Below are 22,382 nucleotides of genomic sequence, written 5' to 3'. Positions count from 1 at the left end.
CTGTTCATCAGGGAGTGTTTCCTTGTGCGGCCAGGGCTGACCCCTGAGTCCCCCGTTAGAGGAAATCAGCGGGGGCAGCCTGGACAACTGTCACACGCAGTGTGTCATCTTTCCAGTGAATGCCGGCACAGCCATGTCACGTGCTCACGTGCTGTGGCGGAGGAGGGATTTTTTATTGTTATTACTTATCCTAACTTTTTGCTATATATATTTACGTTGGTCAGTGTGCTGTTTTGGTACAGCATGTACATTGTGGCACAACTAAACTGTTAACATAGCTGCCGTCTCACACACTAAACAGTGTGTTGCGGTGAGAACACTCAGAGTCCGGGCCCTCAGCAGTTTTCAAGCACGCTGGTCCCTTAGTAATGGCCGTGGCCAGCATCCCGCACCGTAGGTCTCGGGATTTAGCTCCCCTGTCCAGGTGAGGTGCCCTGTGCTTTGAGCAGCATCTCCGCTCTTCCCCGGTCATCACGGCTCTGGACTGCGGCTCTGGCGACTGCTGTAGACGCCACGTGCAGTTGACATCATGTGCCAACTTCCTGTGCCTGGCTCGTTTCACGTAACCTGATGTCCTGCTGGTCCATCATGCGGTGCCAGACGACAGGGGTTTGTTTAGGTCTGAATAGTGCTCCGCCGTGTGTGTGGACCCCAGGTTCTTAGGCATCGATGGACACTTGACTAGGCTGCCACGATGCACGGGCGGGGCCGAGTGTCTTCTCAGTGCAGCTTCGCGTCCTGTGCGGTGCAGGCCCCGTAGCTGGACTAGGAGTCCCGCGGAGGTTCTGTTTTCAGTTGTGTGAGGGGCCTGCGTGCTGTGCACCGTCGTGGTGACTGCACTCCACACTCCCACCAGCAGTGCCAGGGCCCCCGTTTTGCCACATCCTCACCACACGTGTTTTATCTTTCTGCTAATAGCTGTTCTGACTGGTGTGAAGCGATGCTTCCCTATGGTTTGAATTTCCTGCTGCTGGGGCCAGCTTTGTGGCAAGCCAGGTAAAGCCCCTGCCTGTGACACCAGCATCCCATATGGGCGCAGGCTCGAGTCCTGGCTGCTCCACTTCCGATCCAACTCCCTGCTAATGTTCCTGGGAAAGCAGCAGAAGATGGCCCAAGTGCTTGGGCCCCTGCAGCCACACGGGAGACCTGGAGGAAGCTCCTGGCTCCTGGCTTCAGCCTTGCCCAGCCCTGACTGTTATGGTCATCTGGGGAGAGAACCAGTGGGTGGAAGATCTGTCTCCCTCCCTCTCCCTCTCTCTCTTCCTCTCTTCCTCCCTCCCTCTTCTCCCTCTCTGTCTCTCTAATTCTGACTTTCAAGTAAATAAATAAATCTTAAAAAAGAAAATTTCCCTCTCCCTAAGTATCAGTGATGATGGGTGTTTGTATGTTTTCTTTTTTTTTAAGATTTTATTTATTTATTTGAAAGTCGGGGCTGGCGCCGTGGCTCAATAGGCTAATCCTCCACCTGCAGCGCTGGCACACCAGGTTCTAGTCCTGGTCGGGGCCCCGGATTCTGTCCCGGTTGTCCCTCTTCTAGGCCAGCTCTCTGCCGTGGCCTGGGAGTGCAGTGGAGAATGGCCCAAGTGCTTGGGCCCTGCACCCCATGGGAGACTAGGAGAAGCACCTGGCTCCTGCCTTCGGATCAGCACGGTGCGCCAGCCGCAGCGCGCCGGTGGTGGCGGCCATTGGAGGGTAAACCAACGGCAAAAGGAAGACCTTTCTCTCTGTCTCTCTCTCTCACTGTCCACTCTGCCTGTCAAAAAAAAAAAAAAAGTCGGAGTTACACATAGAGAGAGAGAGAGGTTTTCCATCCACTGATTCACTCCCCAGATAGCCACAACGGCTGGAACTGTGCCAGTCCAAAGCCAGGAGCCAGGAGCTTCTTCCAGGTCTACCACGCAGGTGCAGGGGCCTAAGGACTTGGGCCATCTTCTACTGCTTTCCCAGACCATAGCAGAGAGCTGGATCAGAAGTGGAGCAGCTGGGTCTTGAATTGGCGCCCATATGGGATGCCAGCGCTTCAGGCCAGGGCATTAACCTGCTGTGCCACGGCACCGGCCCCTGTTTGTATCTTTCTTTGGAGAAATGTCTCCTCGTTCCCTCACCCGCTCTGTGTTGGTTGAGTTCCTTCTTGGTTTTGGTACCAACCAGTTATCAGATGTGTGGGGTGGAAGGTCTCTCTCTCACTTTATAGGTTGTCGCCTTTGCTGTGCCGAAGCTCTTGAGAGAGATACAGTCCAACGTGTGTGGTTTTGCTTGTGCAAAAAATCAATGTCAAACGGCCCGAGAGGACGGCACATGAGCAAACCTTGCTTGGCCGCATGCCCGTTTTCTGTTTGTGTCTATAAGTAGACAGATGTCACCCACAGCGTGTCACTCCTGTGCTCCCACATGGCCACACCACAGTCCTTCTGGTCGGAGTCTTTGCTTCAGTCTGGAAATTGATTCCTGGCCTCAGGTTTGCAGTTCCCCTGGATGGTGAGCCGTGGCTGTCTCGCCGTTTACGTCTTTGATTTGTTTAGGTTTCCAAGCCACTTGCCTTCCATGTAAGTTGAATGGATTTCGTCAACCTGCATGAGGATGGCTGGTCACTGATAATCTTTGCTTCCCTGTTCCTGCTTTTAGAATCATTTTTCATCCAATGGACCAGAAACCGAGTGCTTGAAGTAGTAGTAGTTTGATGGGATTTGGCGATTTGTGTCATCGTAAACATCCTCAGGTTTTCGAGCAAATCTGCCCTCCAGTAAGTGTACACATTGAAAAGGTGAATTAATTTCCTTCTTAACTTGGAAGATGGTGATTTCAGCACTGATCTTCCAGGACAGACAAACAAGCCAGCAGAGTCTGGGCTGCTGGTGGCCTGTGATCGGTTTCTCCAACTTGAGTGACAGTCATAAAGGAAATTTTATACTCTGAAATCGAATTTGAGTCAGAAACTTCTACATGTTCCATCGAATTGAGGAGCAAGTGTCAGCAGCCTTAGGAGCAAATATTTACTGTCCCCGCACCCTGTGTGGATTCCGTGCGTGTCCCTTCGCCGAAGGTTCATAGCAACCTGACAGCTAACAGGGTGAGGGTCAGGGTGCAGGCAGACTGGGCAAGCCCTCGAAGACCAGGAAGTGAGTGAACTCACCTCGGGCTGAACAGAGCCACTCCAGGTGCTGGAATGATGGCCCAGTGCAGAGAGTGGCCGTCGACTGGTGTTCATTGGATAACTGTTAGGCCCCAGGCGTTGCCGCGGGTGCTCTGCGTGTGCTGTGCCCATCCTCAGCGGGATCTCCCCGAGGGTCAGGAACTCGCTTGCCCAGGGCGTCTGAGCCAGGAGAAACCAGAGGCTGTGTTCTGTGCTTTCTTAAAACCACAACTCGCAGCTTTAGAAACCACAAACTTGGGCACCAAAACGTGTGCTTTTTAAAAATATCAAAAAATACACTTTATTTATTTGAAAGGAAGAGAGAGAGACAGATCTTCAGTTCGCTGGTTCACTCCTCAAATGACTGCAACAGCTGGGGCTGTGCCAGGCTGAAGCCAGGATCCCAGACGGCCTCCTGGTCTTGCATGTGGGTGTCGGGGCTGTAAGTACTCAGGCCATCCTCCACTGCTTTCCCACGTGCATTAGCAGGAAACAGAGCAGCCAGGACCCAGACTGGCACTCTGCAGTATGGCATGTCGGCCGAGCATGTGGCCATTTAACCTGCTGCACCACAACACCGGCCCCAAAAATAGGTGTCCTAAAGGCTCAGTGCAAACCTCACGTGTGAACTTCCCCCGCTGCTGGGAGGACTCTCTGTGCTCCCGGCCTTGGAGGCAGCGCTTTCTGGCTGTTTCCTGGCCACGCCCACCCCGTCCAGCTCCTTCACTGGCCGTGGACCTTGGGTGTGCCTCCCACCCTGCTGGGCTGTCCGAGGCCCGGTTGGTAACACCTTGTTTGGACATGCAGTGGGGAGCCGGTTGAGAGCTGGTGGGCATCAGAGTTGGGGCTGCTGTTGGCAAGGGCTGAGCAGGGAGGAGCAGACCCTCTGTTCTGTGGGGGAGGAGGCCCAGCCACACTGAGCCGGGGGAGGGCAGCCTGGTCTCACTGCCTGTCCCCGTCCCGGGCTGAGTCCCAGCAGGGAAGGTGGGAGGTGTCACAGTGATGGAGGAAGCATGGAGATGGGTGAGGGGAGGGGACGGGGTGGGCCCAGCCCGCTAGCCCAGCCCGCTAGCCCACCCCACCCCACACTCCAGAAGCGATTTCGAGGTGAAAGCTGGGATCTCCTTGTGGCTCCGTGAGCGCTGCTCGGTAGGTGCCGGGCTACACAGTGTGTATCCAGGTGGCCGCCTTCAGTGAGGGAGGCCGGTGCACACGTGAGGGTCCGTGCAAGGCGAGGGCTGGGGCGGGTGCACTGCTCTGCTCGCCAGGGCCCAGCATCTCTGTCGTTCAGTGCTCGGGGCAAACATTCCTCCAAGTCTCACCCGTTGTGTTTGTCCCTTACTCATCTCTGTCTCGTTCCACTGAGCTGCCGTGGTGCGTGGTGGTGACTCGGGCCCGGCCGGTGCCCGGCAGGTGAGGGGCTCGGCGTGCTTTCCTGAAGCCACGTACGTGCAGGGTGGCAGCAGGGGCGGCAGTTGTGTCTGAAACACTCCGACCTCTCCCACCAGCTTGTATCTAGCCCAGTCTGTGTGTCAGGGTGGCTGTCGGATTCTTGCTGAGTGACAGTGATGTGCCCCTGACGCAAAGGCTCTGTGGCCGGCACCTCACGTCCCTCTCCCTCCGCACACAGACACTCTGCTTCTCCTGATGGCTCCGGAGGGGTCCTGGCAGAGCCGTGGGGCGGCACATCTTCTCGGGTGTGGGACACGTATGGCGCACGGATGCAGAGCCTCCCTGCACCGGCTGCCTCCTGGGAGAGCAGCCAAGTCCAAGCAGACGGGAAGCAGCTTCCTGCTCCCAGGGGAATTCTCCTCCTCCCACCTCCCATCTGCTTAGCACAGCACAGGGAGCATCAGGGTGGCCCCTCACTCACAGAGGGGCTACGTGGCTTCTGTCGCCCACCTCTGGAGCAGATTGTGCTTGCCCAGGGTTTGGAGTCCGCACTGGGTTGTAGGACGGGCGTTGCAGGCTGCCTGCCTATAAACTGAGGGCTCCAAGATGGAGGTTCGTCCCAGGGTGTGGCACCAGATGTCGGAGAATCCCCAGGCCCCCGGCTTCGTGTTGCTGAGGCACTTGTCACCATGGGCGGTGTGCCATCCTGACAGTTCCCCACGCTGGGGAACACTGCAGGCCCGCACCTGGGCTGGAGGCCCCGGGTCAGTCAGGACTGAGCAGGAGGGTGCGCTGGGTTAGTGCTTGATGCTCTGGGCCATGGGCGGCTCTGTTCACTTCCCAAAGCAAGGTAGGAAGGCTCACCTCTATTATAATTCACTCCTAAGCCACCCCACCTGTTTCCTTTGTCCCTGCGTGGTCCCGCTTCACAGTTGCAGCTCTGGTGCCCCCAGGAAGTGGAGCCTTGCCATCCCCGATCCCTTTCGGCAACTGAAGCCACCTCCCCGGCGTATAAAGAAGCCGGGTAGGGCAGCAGCCAGGCCTCCCGGCGTTTTGCACAGTTAGCTGAGAGCAGAAATGCCGAAGTGTGCCTGACTCCCCCAACACAGGGTGCTCCCTGTAGGATTGAACGGATGTCTGTGTGCTCTCAAAGCACTGGGCCGGGTGCATCCTTCCAGCCTCGTTTCTTTAAACATTTAAGACTCTGCCGGGGAGCTGAGGTCTGAGCAGGGAGCTGGGACCCAGATGCGCCAAGCCGGGGTCTCAAGAGGACCACAGTCCTGCCGTCACTCGTTCTAGAGACAGCCACTGCCGCGTTTCCAGTGTAGCGTGATGCAGACTGACACCCTCAGAGTGCGTTCATTTCCTGTCCAAGGGTCGGAACATGGGCCTGCAGCGGCCTCCCCCGGGAACCAACACGCCCCATTTCTTCAATTTGCTGCGTGCTCTCGCCCCAACGCTCCCACTGTGTTCCATTGTGGCACTCGGGGAGGCTGATGTGCTGCCACACGGCCCGTGGCAGAACCGTGATTTGAACCCGAGTCTTGGCCTCCACTGTGGCCGAGCCGCCTGGTGGGTGGCCTCAGTCAGGGGTGTTCAGAGGCAGTGAGTGGATCCACTCGGTGGGAGCACAGGTGTTTTTGAGGCGGTGAGAAGAACAGAAGCTGCCGTGGGGCCGGGGCTGATGGCTGCTTCTCTCTGTCTCCTCGGGGACTCCAGGACGTGCCGCCTCTCGGCTCTGACTCCATGGGCACCTTGGGCTTTGTCTGTCTTCATAAAGGCAAACCACTTTATTGCTCTATTTCTTAGTGGCCGTTAAATAAATCATGGGCCGCGTGTGCCGCGTGTTAATAATTGAAGACCCTGAGACGGCGTTTGTTTCCGCAGCTCGCCAAGAACATCGGGAACGCGGGCTTCAATGAGGTTATGGAGTGCTGCCTGCCGGCCGGGGACTCCATCAAACCCAACCCGGGCAGCGACATGTAAGTGTGGCATGGCTGCCCTCGCCCTCCCCCAGGGGGCGCAGGGGAGCCAGGGCTTCCGGGACCTCGGCTGCTGCTCCATTGGGAAATCTGTGGGTGTAAGTTAGGCTTGGGTTTTGTGTTCCTTGCTTTGGGGGGTCCATATAGAAACTGCAGGTGGTCATTTTTCCAGAAAGAGGCACAGGGAGTGTGGACTCCACCCGGCTGGCCGTCCCCCTCACCGTCCCCTCGCGTCCATCCCGAGTCCGAGAGGAGCTTGCTGTCACGGAGACGTGGTTGCGCTCTGTTCCCTCTGCTGGCATCCTTGCCAGGGTGGAGTGTGTGTGTTTTGTTTCGGTCAAAAATCATCATGTTTGTTTTACTGTCCGTAGAAAACTTGGGGCCCCATCACGCGTCCAGCTGGCTCACGGAGACACAGCGACAACAGGGAAGTCGCTTGCCAGTCTTACCGAATGAAGCCTGAGTTAGCTGGGAGACAGCGAGGCCGGGCAGGGTGTGTCCTGCCTGCCTCCACCCTCAGCCCTGTCCAGTGTGCGGGCCTGACCACGCCCAGAGGGCTCGGGTGGCACCTGCTGTGCTCTGGTGTGGACTGAGGTGGACAGGAGAGAGAGGTCCCCGGGCCAGTTAAACAGAAAGACAGCAGCTGCATTAGGGGTGGTTAAGGTGGACCCCCGTGTTGTGGCAGGAGAGGGAAAAGTGGAAACAGACATAGGAAGAGAAATGAACACTGGAGTAGAAGACGGTGTTTTCCTTGGATAAACCTGAGGAACGGGCGGGGCAGGTCCTCCTGGGACAGCGAGTCTCTGAGAGCAGTTTCACAAACCGGGGGAGGCGTCTGGGGACTCAGGTTTGTGCTACCCTCGTGTGGGGCGCGTCTCTGGGAAGCGGAGGCCGCAGGCCCCGTGCTGTGCTGCATTCTGGTGGCGGAAGCGGATACCGCAGCAGGCGGGCGGGCGGGTGTTCCTGCGGGAACACGTGGGCCCTGGTCCCTCCAGGGCTCTCCCTGGTGTCAGGTGTCGCGGGCAAGCTGTTTGGCAGGTGCCGCATGAAAGCAGTTTGTGTCTGAATCCCGAGACAGGCGTCGCGCCGCGCGCCATGCGCGTCCCGGAGGGTGGATGCGTGTGGTCTCCGACGCCAGGCGAGAGGCTTGCTAGCAGTCGTGCTCCCCTGGTGACGATCTCGGGTTCAGACCCGGCAGGCACTCAGGCCTTCGCTCAGCTTCTCCGTGCAAAGGGAGCGCACGCCCCCCACCCCCAAGCACTGGGGAAATCAGTGTGGTTTGGGTGCTCGGTGGGTGGGCGGCAGAGGCCACGCAGGCGACTTCCAACCACTGAAAACAAAGGGGCCCGTCCGGTCTGCTTTCTGTTGGAGTTCCCGGGGTGCGCCGGAACCCTGCCCGTGGTCACCGCGTGCCCCTGCTCATTCAGCCTGTCGGCTGCTGTGCTGTGAGGCCGCTCAGAGTGTGTAGTACAGAGTTCACTCCAGGCACTGGCGATGCCTTACAGATCAGAGCGCTTGCTTGTTCTGGGCTGGAAGATTCTAGAAGTCCATACTGGGGTCCTGTGGCGCAGCGGTTAAGCAGCCCCTTGGACGCCTGTGTCCCCATCGGAGTGCCAGTTCGAGTCCTTGCTCCTCCACTTCCAGTTCAGATTCCTGTGTGTGTGCACTCTGCGGGGCACAGATGAAGGCGCCAGTGCTGGGGCCCTGCCGCCCTTGTGGGAGTCTTGGACGGAGTTCTGGGCTCCTGGCTTCAGCCTGGCTCAACCCTTGCTGTGTAGGCTTTTGGGGAAGAACCAGAGGATGGAAGATCTCTCTCTCTCTCTCTGGCTTTCAAGTAGATGAAAATAAACAAACATGAAGAAAACACTGCCTGTGGGAATCCTTCCTGCCAGCACTGAGACCTCTCCCCCAGCCCCGGCAGCCCTGACAGGAAGTTTACACGCCCCTCTGATTCTCGGAACGAAGGTCAGTGTGGTGACACCACGCCGCCCCCGTGGCCTCCGTCAAGGCGAGTGGCTCGGCTCTCCGCGGCCCCGTAGCACTGACTCTGCTCTGAGACCCTCGACCCCACGTCCCACGAGGCATCGGTGTTCACGTGTGAGGTGCTGTTCTGGCAGACGGCATCTTACTCATGCTGGTGCTTCCCACCACACTCACCGTGCCGTCCGTGGTGGTTCAGCAACCGAGAGAAATAGTCCCAGCCCCGTGCCTGCTGAAGGAAGTGACTGCTTGCTCCCAGGTGAGAAGGCGTGTGGCCTTTCCAGCTTCCGTCGGAACCGCAGCCATCTGCAGCTGCAGCTGCCGAAGGGGGAGCCGGACACCCTCCAGTGGCCTGTGCTGCCCCGGATGGAGGAGGCGTGCGGAGTGGGGGGGTGCAGCTGGGCAGGGAACACCAGGTTTGATCTGCACTGAGGCCAGAACTGTGTCTGCGATTCAGGCCTGTTGCAAGGGACGCCCCTCCCGACGTGTCCTTGTAGGAAGTTGAGACGCCTCTCCAGGGAATACCTGACATGTCGTCGTAGGAAGCTGGGACGCCCTCCTGTGAACACCCGATGTGTCGTCATTGGAAGCTGGGACGCCCCTCCTGTGAACACCCGATGTGTCGTCATTGGAAGCTGGGACGCCCCTCCTGTGAACACCCGATGTGTCGTCATAGGAAGCTGGGACGCCCTCCTGTGAACACCCGATGTGTCGTCGTAGGAAGTTGGGACGCCCCTCCTGTGAACACCCAATGTGTCGTCGTAGGAAGTTGGGATGCCCCTCCTGTGAACACCCGATGTGTCGTCGTAGGAAGTTGGGACGCCCCTCCTGTGAACACCCGATGTGTCGTCATTGGAAGCTGGGACGCCCCTCCTGTGAACACCCGATGTGTCGTTGTGGGAAGCTGGGACGCCCCTCCTGTGAACACCCGATGTGTCGTTGTGGGAAGCTGGGACGCCCTCCTGTGAACACCCGATGTGTCGTCATAGGAAGTTGGGACACTCCTCCTGTGAACACCCGATGTGTCGCTGTAGGAAGCTGGGACGCCCCTCCTGTGAACACCCGATGTGTCGTCATAGGAAGTTGGGACGCTCCTCCTGTGAGCACCCGATGTGTCGCTGTAGGAAGCTGGGACGCCCCTCCTGTGAACACCCGATGTGTCGCTGTAGGAAGCTGGGACACCCCTCCTGTGAACACACGATGTGTCGTAGGAAGCTGGGACACTCCTCCTGTGAACACCCGATGTGTCGTCATAGGAAGTTGGGACGCCCCTCCTGTGAACACCCGACGTGTTGTTGTAGGAAGCTGGGACGCCCCTCCTGTGAACACCCGATGTGTTGTCATTGGAAGCTGGGACGCCCCTCCTGTGAACACCCAATGTGTCGCTGTAGGAAGCTGGTTGCTCTCCTCCCGGAGCCTAAGCCTTTACGTACACAGGAGGAGGCTGACCACGCAGGCAGAGCAGGCTTCCTTCCTGAGGCCTGACGCCCGGTGTGGAGCTAAGATGCAGGCCACGCTTGTGTTGGAACTGTCTTCAGGGCCTCGGAGCCCTGGCCAGATGAGCAGGGCAAGGGAGGGAGAGAGAGAGCACGCTTCCGTCTGCTGGTTTCCTCCCCAAATGGACACAGTGGCCCCCTCTGGGTCTCCTAGCACTTGGGGCAGCTTTTGCTTTCCTGGGCGCATTAGCAGGGCGCTGGATTGGAAGTGGAGCAGCTGAGACTCAAACCAGCGCCCATGTGGGATGCTGGCGTCACAAGCGGTGGTTAACCTGCCACACCACAACACCTATATCAATGGTGCACTTCTAAAAACGAGGAAGGGAGATGCATTTGTCCTCCTGCAGTGGTAGTGATCGTCCCACAGTGACTGTGGAAGGTGTATGAGACTTGACAGCCATGCAGTCTTGTCGTCTGCCGTGAGAGACCTCGGCGGTAGACTGTTGAGTGGGCCGTCCCACACCACCTGTCGTCAGGGCACAGGTGGTCATGGCACTGTTCCCGCGTGTCACACACATGCCAGGAGATCCCGAGAGGAAAACCTGCGGAGTAACATGGCGTCGGCCCCGGGGAGCTTTGCTGCCTGAGTGAACAGAACCCAGATCGCCCCAGTGGGCTTCAGTGCACACAGCTGCTCGGTGGAGACCAGAACCCACAGCCCTGTTGTGGGGGGTCCACAGGGACCGCGAGTCTCCCCTCAATGTGGCAGTCACCTGGCGACTCTGCCGAGTGAGCAGGGAGCATGCTGGGATGAGAAGGAGGGGCCAAAACAGAAGGGGTGAAGAAACGTGGGCCGGCTGCAGCCCGAGGTCAGAGCGCAGGTCGTCCGGGCCGTGAAACCGGTGCCCGCCCCACTGGAGCTGCTGCTCTGCCAGGGTTTCCCTCTCCAGCTGGCCAGTGCAGGAGCAACGTGCAGCCAAGGGCAGCCGTGAAGCAGGGGGAGGTGTGGAGACGCGGCCGTGGCTCAGTCTGGGCCTTGTGGGGATGGTGCCCTCTCACCCTGGCTGGCTGGCTCCATTCTCTGCCTGGAGTTTGTTCCCAGGGGCTCGGGCACCCCTTCAGGAGGGCAGGTTGTCCAAGGGGGACTTCGGGCAGCTGCAGAAAAATCCAGAACCCTCAGCGTGGAGTCGGTTGGGTGAGAGGGAGGAGGTCGGGACAGGGCAGTCTAGGAACGCCAGCCGCTTAGGGAGAGGGCACACATTCCTAGGCACGGAGAGATGCAGGTGGGTAAAACTTCTGTGCCCCGGCCTGGTTCTTGCCCTCCAGAGACTCTCGGGATCACCTGGGCCACGGCCATCAGCCTTCAGTGGGCATCCAGGTGCCCGGGTTACCTGGACCACCCCCAGGTTCTGGTTCCTGAGGTGCACACCTAGAGACATCCTGAGTGCAGGCACTGGGTGGGGGCCAGCGAAGAGTCCTCCACCCCTTCCCCTTTTCCACTAGAGCCTGAAAAGGAAAGGGAGGGCCTGCTGTGTGTATGTGTGTGCCCGTGTGTGAGTGTGTGTGTATGTGTGAGCGCGTGTGAATATGTGTGAGCGTGTGTGTGTGCATGTGCACGTGTGTTGCCAGTGTGTGCGTGCATGTGTATGTGTGTGTTGCCGGTGTGTATGTGTGTGTGTGTGAGCGTGTGTGTGCGTGTGCACGTGTGTTGCCAGTGTGTGCGTGTATGTGTATGTGTGTGTTGCCAGTGTGTATGTGTGTGTGTGTGTGTGTGTGTGTGTGTGTGTTTTGTTGCCAGTGTTGCTTCCTGGAGTTTCCAGTGTTGCAGGAGGGTGGGTGCCTGGTGGCCTCATGACAGGTCCATCTGGTTTCAGGAATGCAAGGAAGGACTACATCACGGCCAAGTACATCGAGAGGAGATTCGCGCGCAAGAAGCACGCAGACAACGCAGCCAAGCTTCATAGCCTGTGCGAGGCCGTCAAGGCCCGAGACGTGTTCGGGTTACTCCAGGCCTGTGCCGACGGTGTGGACCTCACAGAGAAAATCCCACTGGCCAACGGCCACGTAAGGGCGTGGGGGAAATGGGCGGGGCCGCATGATGGGCTGAGAGGGGGCGGCGCTGTGTTCTGTAGGCGTGTTTAGGTGACGGCCAGGTGTATGTGCAGGATGTGGCGTGATGCTTAGATAGATGCTAATGCTGCAGAATGAGGAAGCCCCCGTCTTTGGTGGTGGGAGCATCTCGGGTCCACTCCTGATTAGAGGTGGGCAGTGCGCGTGGCTGACCGGCGTCCTCACGCCTCCCGGCTCGGCAGAGCTCACTCCTGCACCTCGAGCTGTTCTCAGACCAAGGCCGAAATCCCAGCTCAGGAGAGACTGACTGTTCCCCAGGGCCAAGGGAGCCCCGGCAGCCCCAGGGAGCAGGGTTTGCAGATCATCTGGTGGGGGGAGGTCCGTGTAGAGTGTCACTTGTGTTGGACGCAAACTGGACGCTGCTCTCGGGTTCTGGAGGGTCTGTGTTTGCTTTTCAGGAGCCGGACGAGACGGCGCTCCACCTGGCCGTCAGATCCGTGGACCGGACTTCTCTCCACATCGTGGACTTTTTGGTTCAGAACAGGTGGGTGTTCCAGACGTACAGGGAGGCGTCTGTTTCGTGTGCTTGGGGTTCCCGGGGGAGGACTCACTGCTTCGAAGCTGCCAGGAAGCACCCGTGTTCAGGTGTAACCGGGAATTATGGGACAGAAAAGGTGTGGCCAGGTACGGGGTGTTCCATGGCATTCTCCAAGGAAGCCCTGGAGGGTGGGAGTAGGACCCTGGGCTCCGTGTTGTCTGCAGGCTCTGACTTCGAGTGTCGGGGGCCCACGACAGCACCTGTGCACAGGTGTGTTCCTCACCTTGTCCTGCGAGGTGTGAGGGGGGCAGAGATCCCTGCGTGGGCCACCAGATGGCCAGCCTGGGCTCTGGTCTGGGGCGCTTCGCTTGAGAGGCTGTTTTATGCTCTGAGGACACAGGGCCTTGTTTTGCCTGTTGTTGGGCGCATGGTCCTTCCCACGTGGGCGTTACCTGCCCGGCATCCCAAGGCCAGACACCAGGACCGTTTGGCGTGTATTTTGACTCTGTGATGGTGGGGAGGGGAGGTGCTGGGTGAAAGCCGCTGCATTGGCCCGAGTGGAATGGGCAGCTGCCCCAGGGGAGAATGGAGGAGGAGGAGTTGTGTTCTGTGTCCTCTGCTTTCCCCTGCTGTCCCTGACGGGCAGTGGAGGGCAGAATTGGGCAGACAGGAGAGGGGCCCGGGGTGGGGCCGTCAGCCCTCACAGCTGGGGCACGGACTCCTGGCAAAAACCCGTCCGACAGCCATCCTGCGACACGAGCCCAGCACCTGGAGCACAGTCCACGGGTAGCTGAGTGATGGACTCTGCCCATGTGCCTTCTCCAGGGCCAGGACGGGAGGAAACCTGGTTCCACCCCGAGAACTCGGATGGTTTCGTCCGAATGGGAGCAGCGGGTGCCACCCCTGACGTCCTGCCTCTGCCCGCTAGTCTGCCCGGGGCCACAGAGCCTGCTGTCCCTGCTCAGAGCGTGCCGGGGGCCACGCCTGCAGACTGCTCCCCGGGGGCTGAAACATTTGTCCCATGACTACAGGCCACAGGCACCTTTTCAGGCTTGGGGGAAGCAGCTTTTGCAAACCTTCGGAAGCTCAGAGCAGCCCTGGGCCCGCGGGCTCGGTGAGCGTGGGCCTTCCTGCCGCTGGCAGATAAGGTGGGACAACGCAGCCTGGCTTCCTGAGGCCTGGTGCAGCCCGCAGGCACGGGCAAGGGGCGAGGCTGCCGGTCCCGGCCCTCACTGCTCTTCCTCTCCCCCTTGTTCTCGGGCAGCGGGAACCTGGACAAGCAGACCGGCAAGGGCAGCACGGCCCTGCACTACTGCTGTCTGACCGACAACAACGAGTGTCTCAAGCTGCTGCTGCGGGGCAAGGCCTCCATCGAGATAGGTGAGCAGCGGCGGGGTCCCGCCTGGGGTCTGGGGGTCCCGCCTGGGGCCCGGGGGTCCCGGCCTGGGGCCTGGGGTTCCCACCTGGGGCCCGGGGGTCCCGGCCTGGGGCCTGGGGTTCCCACCTGGGGCCCTGGGGTCCCGGCCTGGGGTCTGGGGGTCCCGCCTGGGGCCCTGGGGTCCCGGCCTGGGGTCTGGGGGTCCCTCCTGGGGTCTGGGGGTCCCACCTGGGGCCGGAGGTCCCGCCTGGGGTCTGGAGTCTGGGGGTCCCGCCTGGGGCCGGGGGTCCCGCCGGCCCCCGCCGCCCACTGGACATGGCAGACACTGGAGCTCCCGTGGGCACCAGGGAGGAGGGAATCGCAGCTGCAGGACAGGGGCACTGGTGGGCGGCGCTCACCTGTCGGGCTCCCAGAGACTGGGCCTTGCTGTGCCCACTGGGGCTGGGGAATTTGGGTGAGGCTGGGGAACCGGGACCGGCTCAGACCTGAAGCCGTGCTACCGCAGCCCTGCCAGACTTAGTCCCTAGCTTGGCTCTGGGTCCTGACAGTTTGTTGGGAGTCGCTGTTGACTGCTCTGCCCTTTCGCTTGCACCCGGTCCCTGCACCAGGGAGCCTGACTCCTGCTTGGCTCCCTCCCTCTGCAGGGGGCGTGGCCTGGCTGACAGCAGGGGAAGAAGGGGCCTGAGGGGAGGTCCCCCAGCAATTGTTCCAGAAGAATTGTCGAGCAGAGGGTAGAGTAGCAAAGGGGCACAGAGCGGATGGAGAGCCTTGCTCTTTTTTTTTTTTTTTTTTTTTTTTTGGAGAGGTAGAGTTACAGATGGAGAGACAGAGAGAAAAGTCTTCCATACACTGGTTCACTCTCCAGATAGCCACAATAGCCGGAGCTGAGCTGATCAGGAGCCAGGAGCTTCTTCCAGGTCTCCCACAAGGGTGCAGGAGCCCAAGCACTTGGGCCATCTTCTACTGCTTTCCCAGGCCACAGCAGAGAGCTGGATCGGAAGAGGAGCAGCCGGGATGTGAACCAGTGCCCATTTGGGATGTCTGCACTGCTGGTGGAGGCTTAGTCCACTCCGCCACAGCCTCAGCCCTGAGCCTTGCTCTTTTTAAAAACTTATTAAATGTTGACTGAGACTTTTTAAGAAGAAAATGCATAATTTCAAATTTATAGACTGCCTAGCAGGAGGCATAAAAGTTTGCTCCAGTCAGATGCATGGAACTGCAGTAACACTGCTTTTGGTTAGAGATTTACAACAAACTATTTTTGATTTTTAAGATTATTTATTTGAAAGAGTTACACAGAGAAGGAGAGGCAGAGAGAGAGAGAGAGATCGAGATCGAGAGAGAGATCGAGAGATCCTCCATCCGCTGGTTCACTCCCCAGATGGCCACAGTGGCCAGAGCTGTGCTGATTTGAAGCCAGGAGCAGGAGCTTCTTCCGGGTCTCCCACGTGGGTGCAGGGGCCCAAGGACTTCAACCGTCTTCTACTGCTTTCCCAGGTCATAGCAGAGAGCTGGATTGGAAGTGGAGCAGCCAGGAATCGAACTGGGGCCCATATGGGATGCCGGCACTGCAGGCGGCAGCTTTACTCGCTACGTCACAGCGCCAGCCCCTACAACAAACTATTGGATTCAAAGACATAGTTTGAGTATTGAATTAAATTCACTGGCTGCATCAGCCATTTCATTTTTGTGATTAGCTCAAACCTTGTCTTTTAAAATCTTGCCTTTTGTGTTCTGCAGCAGTTCTGTGCAGTTGTAACGCAAATCCAGCCCGGCCAGGGCAGACCAGCTGCAGTTTCATGAACTGTGCTTAATTTAACTCAGTGTTATCTTACTGTATCATTTTTATTTTTTTATTTAAAAATTTTTTTTAAGATTCATCTATTTATTTGAAGGACAGAGTTACAGAGAGAGGCAGACAGAGAACGAGATCTTATATCCGCAGGTTCACTCCCCAAATGGCTGCAACGGTCAAGGCTGGGCCAGGCCAAGGCCAGGACCCTGGAACTGCATCCAGGTCTCAAGTGGGTGGCAGGAGTCCAAGCACGTGGACTGTCTTCCCCTGCTTTCCCATCAGCATTAGCAGGGCGCTGGATCGGAAGTGCAGCAGCCAGGACTCAGCCTGTGCCCATATGGCATGCTGGCGTCGCAGGCCGTAGCTTAACCTGCTGCACCACAACACCGGCCCCTACTGTATCTTCTTAAAATTACTTTGAAGCTGTCAGGCCTCTGCTGGGTTTTGCCGTAACGCCGCCTTTCCTCGCTCTTCACTTTCAGCAAACGAGGCCGGGGAGACACCGCTGGACATCGCCAGGCGCCTCAAACACGAGCACTGTGAAGAGCTGGTGAGGCCCCCGCTGGTGTGGACGGCCCGAGCAGATCTCAGTGTCGGGGGGCACGAGCCGCGACTCGGCCCTACCTGTAAAAGCGCACTGGGGAGTCTGGACCACGCGTCTTGGGGGAGGCATGGGTGGGCGCGTGGACGGTGCCCTGGCATCGTCTGGGCAGCTGAGCAGAGGCCCACGCCCCGCAGCTGCTGTGCTCTGGCGTCTGTGCTCCGAGCGCCCCGGGCTGCTCCGCACTCTGCACCAGCCCCACACCGGGTGGGCTGCTCAGCGCCGTCTTCCTCTGCTGCCGGAGAAGAAGAGACAGCCTGGGCGTGCAGCAGCCACCTGGCCCCAGGCAGCCCCGGGTCAGCAGTGGGCGTGCGCTTAGCACGGTGGGTCAGCGGAGCAGTTTGCAAGGCTGTGAGACACTCCCTGACCTCTGGGGCGATTTCACGCAGTGAGTGCTCCGTCAGTGGAAGTGTTGGTCATGAACCCCAGCGAGCGCAGGCTGAACCAGAGCTCACAGCCACTGCCTCGTTCACTCTCTGTGCCCACCACATGGTGGCCCTGAAGTCCATTCGAGTTCTTCTTTGTGGCCGTGACGCGGTCCCCACCGTGATTCCCATGGGCTCGCCGAGGACGCACCCTTGCAGCGGTTACGAACTCGTTCAGTGTCACACAGCTGCTGTCTGGCTCTAGGGAGCTTTCAGCCCTACGACCAGGTTACCTTTTTTTTTTTTTTTTTTTAAGATTTGTTTTAGTTATTTGAAAGCGTTACAGAGAGAGGTAGAAAGAGAGGTCTTCCATCTGCTGGTTCACCCCCCAAATGGCTGCAATGGCTGGTGCTGGGCCGATCCAAAGCCAGGAGCCAGGAGCTTCTTCTGGGTCTCCCACGTGGGTGCGGGGGCCCAAGCACTTGGGCCATCCTCTGCTGCTTTCCCAGGCCATAGCAGAGAGCTGGATCGGAAGTGGAGCAGCCGGGACTGAAGCTGGTGCCCACATGGGATGCCGGCGCTGCAGGCCAGGGCGTTAACCCGCTGCGCCACAGCGCCGGTCCTCAGGATACCCATTTCTGCACGTTGAGAATGGATCCAGCTCTCTCCCTTCCTTGAGAGAGTTAGGAAAACAGTCGCTCAGCTCACCTCCTGCAGGACTTCATTCTCTAGCCCAGCCGAGGAGGGCTGGGCTGATTAGGAGACGGCTGTGCTAAGGTTGATGCCCCCAGGCTATCATGCCTGATAGCCCTTGCCAGCATACAGCACTTTACAGTTTACAAAGCGCCTACCAGGAGTTACCAGGTCTGAGGTTCAAGGTTATTTTGTGCCTCAGGTTTAGGGGCTTCGACCCCAGACCCTGGGATTTTAATGGGCTTGCCCTGGGCAGAGTGCAGCTCCCCGCCTCCAGAGCCCAGGCCCCTGGACCCGTTCTCCGCGGATTGCCTGCCCGTGCGCTGCCCGTCTGGGTACCTGGAGGGTGCCGGTGTCAGCTGGCTGAGCGAGTGAGCAGCAATTCTGACCACGCCTCTCTCCCTCCCAGCTGAACCAGGCCCTGTCTGGAAGGTTCAATTCCCACGTCCACGTGGAATATGAGTGGCGGCTGCTGCACGAAGACCTGGACGAAAGTGATGACGACATGGACGAGAAGTTGCAGGTGTGTGCCGGGCTGCCCGGCGTGGAGGGGCTCGGAGAACTTCCTTCACAGCAGGGTGGGGCCAGCCCTCAGTTAGAGCGGGAGCTGCCCCGCCCAACAGAAGGCAGGGCTGGCTTCTTGCTTCCCCCGACCTCAGTGGGTTTCCAGTGCAGTCTCGAGTCTCCCAGCTCCGCACTCGTTAAAGGGACGGCTAATTGTGTCATCAGGCAGCTGCTCGCCCTCCCCACCAAGGGACGCGGGAGCTGCTCTGATTAGAGGGGGTTTAGAGGACGCCCCTCGGCGGCGGACTCGGAGCATAAAGGGTCAGGTTGCCCCCAGCGTGGGCCAGCGCGCCCACCGGCCCGGTCGTGTATTGATTTTAAAGACTCGGCTGCCCTCACCAACCGGCTCTCGCGGCTCCTCGGGCCAACGTCCTCCTTCATCAGATGGGACACTGAAGCCAAGAGGGGGCCTGGCGGTGAGAACCCGGGCTCTGGCCCCTGGTCCAGCTCCCTCCTCACCACTCACTGCCTGGCACACGTGCTGGGTCCCCGGAGGCCCGGCCCCTTCACGTGGCTCTCGGGGCAGAAGGGCAGAAGATGCGACTCTGGGCCCATACTCCTAGCGCAGAACCTCTTCCATCTCCCCTCAACCAGGGCTCAGTGAGGGACACTGAAAAACATTCAGTGTCAGCACAGCTAGAACGCCACAGTCGGAACGCCACGTCAGACGCACGCTCGGGATGCCACCTTAGACACACAGATTGCCTTATTAACACAACTGGAATTCCATATTAGACACACTGTTGTAATTTAAATTTTTAAAAAATGTTTTTAAAAAGATGTATTTATTGAAAAGCAGAGTTATATATATAGAGAGAATTTCCATCCGCTGGTTCACTCCCCAAATGCCTGCAGCTGCCAGAGCCAGACCAGACTGAAGCCAGGAGCCAGGAGCCTCCTCCAGGCCTCCCACGTGGGTGCAGGGGCCCAAGGACTTGGGCCACCTTCCACTGCTTTCCCAGGTGCATTAGCAGGGAGCTGGATCAGAAGTGGAGCAGCCAGGACTTGAAGGGGTACCCATATGGGATGCTAGTGTTGCCGGGGCGGCTTAGCCCACTATAACACAATGCCAGCCCCTAAATTGTCTTTATTTTTCCTGTAGGACTGTAAAGTTCTGATGTATTTGAGGATGGATGGATGAGTAATTGATGTAGCATGGATAGGTATAGACAGATAAATAGATGGCACTTCTGAAATTCCTTGACCTATTCTTGTTCAGTGAGCAGTTAATGTCTGTATTTACTATTTCTTTTGCTTTTTAAAAAGTTACTTTCATTTATTTGAAAGGCAGAGAGACAGAAAACAATCTCACATTCCTTGATTCATTCTCAAGATGCCCACAATAGCCAGGCGGGGCCAGGCTGAAGCCAGGAGTCAAGAACTCAATCCAGGTCTCCCACGTGGTGCAGGGACCCAAGCACTTGGGCCATCTTCCACTGCTTTCCCAGGCCACAGCAGGGAGCTGGATCAGAAGTGGAGCAGCCGGGACTCAAACCAGCACTCCTGCGTGGGATGCCAGCATCCCAGGCAGCATCTTAACCCACTGCACCACAAAGCTGGCCCCATAAAAAGTGTATTAAAAAGGGGCCGGCGCCACGGCTCACTAGGCTAATCCTCCGCCTTGCGGCGCCGGCACACCAGGTTCTAGTCCCGGTTGGGGCACCAGATTCTGTCCCGGTCGCCCGTCTTCCAGGCCAGCTCTCTGCCATGGCCAGGGAGTGCAGTGGAGGATGGCCCAAGTACTTGGGCCCTGCACCCCATGGGAGACCAGGATAAGTACCTGGCTCCTGCCATTGGCCACAGCGCGCCGACAGCGGCCATTGGAGGGTGAACCAATGGCAAAGGAAGACCTTTCTCTCTGTCTCTCTCTCTCTCACTGTCCACTCTGCCTGTCAAAAAAAAAAAAAAAAATTAAAAAAAAAAATTAAAAAAAAAAGTGTATTAAAAAAAAAAATCCGCGTGAGGAGCCACAGGTGCAGAACTCTGCATCCCCAAGCCGTGTGTGAACAGTGGTTCGGCCAGAGCCAAGGCTGAGAGGTGGTCTTAGGAGGGGCGGTGGCGGGGGGGGGGGGTGCTGGTACTGAGCCCCTGCGAGGTGTCTGGCCAGGCTGGCGGAGCAGAGAAAGCCGTACCACTGGACAGATGAGCGTGCGGCTCAGGAACAGTCCGCAGCGAAGGGAACATTCGAAAGCTGAGGTGGATCTGAGTTACCTGGGTCGTGACCCCGCGGGACCTCCCAGCAGAGCAGGGGTGGGCAGACCCTTAAAGGGGCAGGCGCTAAACATTTTGGGTTCAGTGCCTGAAACAGTCTGCTGGCACTACCACGTTCTGCCAGGGCGGCCTGGACGTGTGAGTGACCGGGCGAGGGTGTGTCTCTGTAAAGGTTCTTTCTGGCAGCCACGGTCTGCTGACCCTGAGTTAGAGGAAGTTCAAGAGCGTTGTGGTTCCTAAGGAGAACCCAGCTCTGCCGGGCCAGAGCTGCTCTGCTCCGGGACAGGAAGCAGAGTAGGACACGGGGCTGGGGCGGGGCCGGGATGCTCGTGGGGCACGCCCTTCCTGGAGTACAGGCTTCCATCCCAGGCACTCGAAGCCTGGCTGGGGTTTTCCCCGCTTTGGCGGACGCTCCCCCTGGGAGACCTGTGTGTCCTGGCCTCACACCTCTGCTGGCCACTCGTCCGCAGCCCAGTCCCAACCGGCGGGAGGACCGGCCCGTCAGCTTCTACCAGCTGGGATCTGGCCAGCTTCCGTCCAGCGTGGCCTCGTTGGCCAGAGACGCCGCCAGCCTCGCCAAGGACAAGCAGCGGGGCTTCGGGCCCAGCGTCTTGCAGAACGAGACCTATGGCGCCATCCTGAGCGGCAGCCCGCCCCCCGCCCAGCTGGCAGTCCCCAGCACCACCAGCGCCCCCCCTCTGCCCCCTCGGAACGTCGGCAAAGGTACGGCCTCTTGGTGCCCTCTGCACGCACACGCGAGGCAGGGTAGGTCTTTGCTTTGGGGAGGTGGAGGCTGAGTGGTCCCCAGCGGGGTTGCCCCGGGGCTCTTATTTTGTAGTTACTGTCTGTGTGTTCCCTAGAGGGACCCCATCGTGTTTGTGAGTGTGCCATGACTGGATTCTTGTGGGCAGAGCGGTGGTACCGCGTGGTTGGGGCTGCAGCCGACCGGCCTGTGGTGGTGGGCGGCCCCTGGAGCCACCTGCGGACAGGCGTCACCTCCTCCTTCCTCTGCTTGCCCCACCCGTTGCCTCCCCGGGCCCCGATCCTGCCCCTCTTAACCTCTCTTCCTGCAGCCGGGCCACCCTGGGGCCCCTGCCGTGGCTCCTATCTCTGTGGTCCCCACCAGGTGAACAAGGCACTGACGTAGGGGACTTAGCTTGGCCTCGCTGTAGAAACGCAGAGTCAGCCCTGTGTGTCTTACCAGTGTGCTCCGTGCCCAAGCCTCACCCACCTCCGCCGCTGCGTCCCAGCTTAGCAAGTTTGACCCCAACAGTCACGAGAGGTTTTGCTCCCCAAAGTTAATCAGCCCACCCAGTACTGAAGACCAGCTGGCCGCCATGCTCCCAAAGCCAGGTCTGGCAAGCGGCGCGTTCGGCTATGGGCTGGGCCCCCCGGCCCTGGGCAGTGGCTGTTGGAGGGTTTTCTGTGTGAAGGAGGGGGCTGCTCGGGCTTTGGGGTTCGGGGCCCCTGGGAGCACGGCAGGGCAGCCTGGTGGCACCGAAGCCCACTCACATTGTGTTCATACAGCGGCTGTAGCTGGGAAGGGGGGAGGGGAGGCAGGGTCGCAGGTGGCTGGAAGGCCGGGCTGCAAGCCAGCACACAGCCTTGTGACTGGGCAGGGTGGCTGGGCCTAGCCCTCTCGGGGACTCCACGCGGCGCTGCCCCGGCCTCCAGGGAGGCCCAGAGAGGGGACTGATGACCCTGCAGTCCCTGAGTCGCCCGCCCCAGCAGCACCCGCTGGGAGCAGACCTGGCACCCACCGTGTCCCGAGACCCACGTGCTCCCCTGGCCCCCGCCCCCAGGTGCCCCACATCCCAGACCCGTGTCTGCACCCAGGCTTGAGGAGGTCGTCCCGAGAAAGGCAGCTGCAGGCTCCCTCACAGAGCTGCCTCCTCCCCACTGGCCTCCCCAGGCTGCGTGGGGTCCTGCTGGGGCTGTCCCAGTGCCTCCTGCCACCACGCCCCTGCAGCCTGGGGACAGGCTGGCTCTGCAAGGCCCATGTCGTAAGCAGTGGTCATGCTCACCCCAGAGCGGCTCTCACTGCGTGTGTCCTGGCAAGGGCAGATGGGGCTTTGTTCTGTTGGGTCAGGGAAGGAAGGGTGAACTCTCCCTCCAGTGTCTGGCTTTCCTGCAGTCTTGGAGTTGGAGGATTTGGGTGTTTTCCTCGCGTTTCTGTTTCTATCTCAGCTGCGTTTCTACTTGAGACGGCGTAGATTGCACCTGTGCCTGCCGCCCCCTCTGTGG

The 22,382-nt window shown here is 59.2% G+C and overlaps 1 protein-coding gene across 2 annotated transcripts in view; it reads left to right on the top strand.

The window, feature by feature from the left end:
* ASAP2 (ArfGAP with SH3 domain, ankyrin repeat and PH domain 2) overlaps positions 1-22,382 on the top strand; it is a 168,571-nt gene that overhangs the window by 136,652 nt on the left and 9,537 nt on the right. For both annotated transcript variants that reach the window (XM_051833314.3, XM_051833312.3), the window contains exons 16-22: positions 6,413-6,507; positions 11,798-11,987; positions 12,452-12,537; positions 13,796-13,911; positions 16,187-16,254; positions 17,773-17,886; positions 20,609-20,861. In XM_051833314.3, coding sequence (XP_051689274.3) covers positions 6,413-6,507; positions 11,798-11,987; positions 12,452-12,537; positions 13,796-13,911; positions 16,187-16,254; positions 17,773-17,886; positions 20,609-20,861 — 922 coding nt within the window. The remainder of the gene's footprint in view (positions 1-6,412; positions 6,508-11,797; positions 11,988-12,451; positions 12,538-13,795; positions 13,912-16,186; positions 16,255-17,772; positions 17,887-20,608; positions 20,862-22,382) is intronic.

The sequence above is a fragment of the Oryctolagus cuniculus genome, chromosome 2 (assembly GCF_051225735.1).
Source record: "Oryctolagus cuniculus isolate XC-2025 breed Fujian yellow rabbit chromosome 2, ASM5122573v1, whole genome shotgun sequence".
NCBI classification, from domain to species: domain Eukaryota; kingdom Metazoa; phylum Chordata; class Mammalia; order Lagomorpha; family Leporidae; genus Oryctolagus; species Oryctolagus cuniculus.
This window is presented reverse-complemented; position numbering and strand designations above follow the sequence as displayed.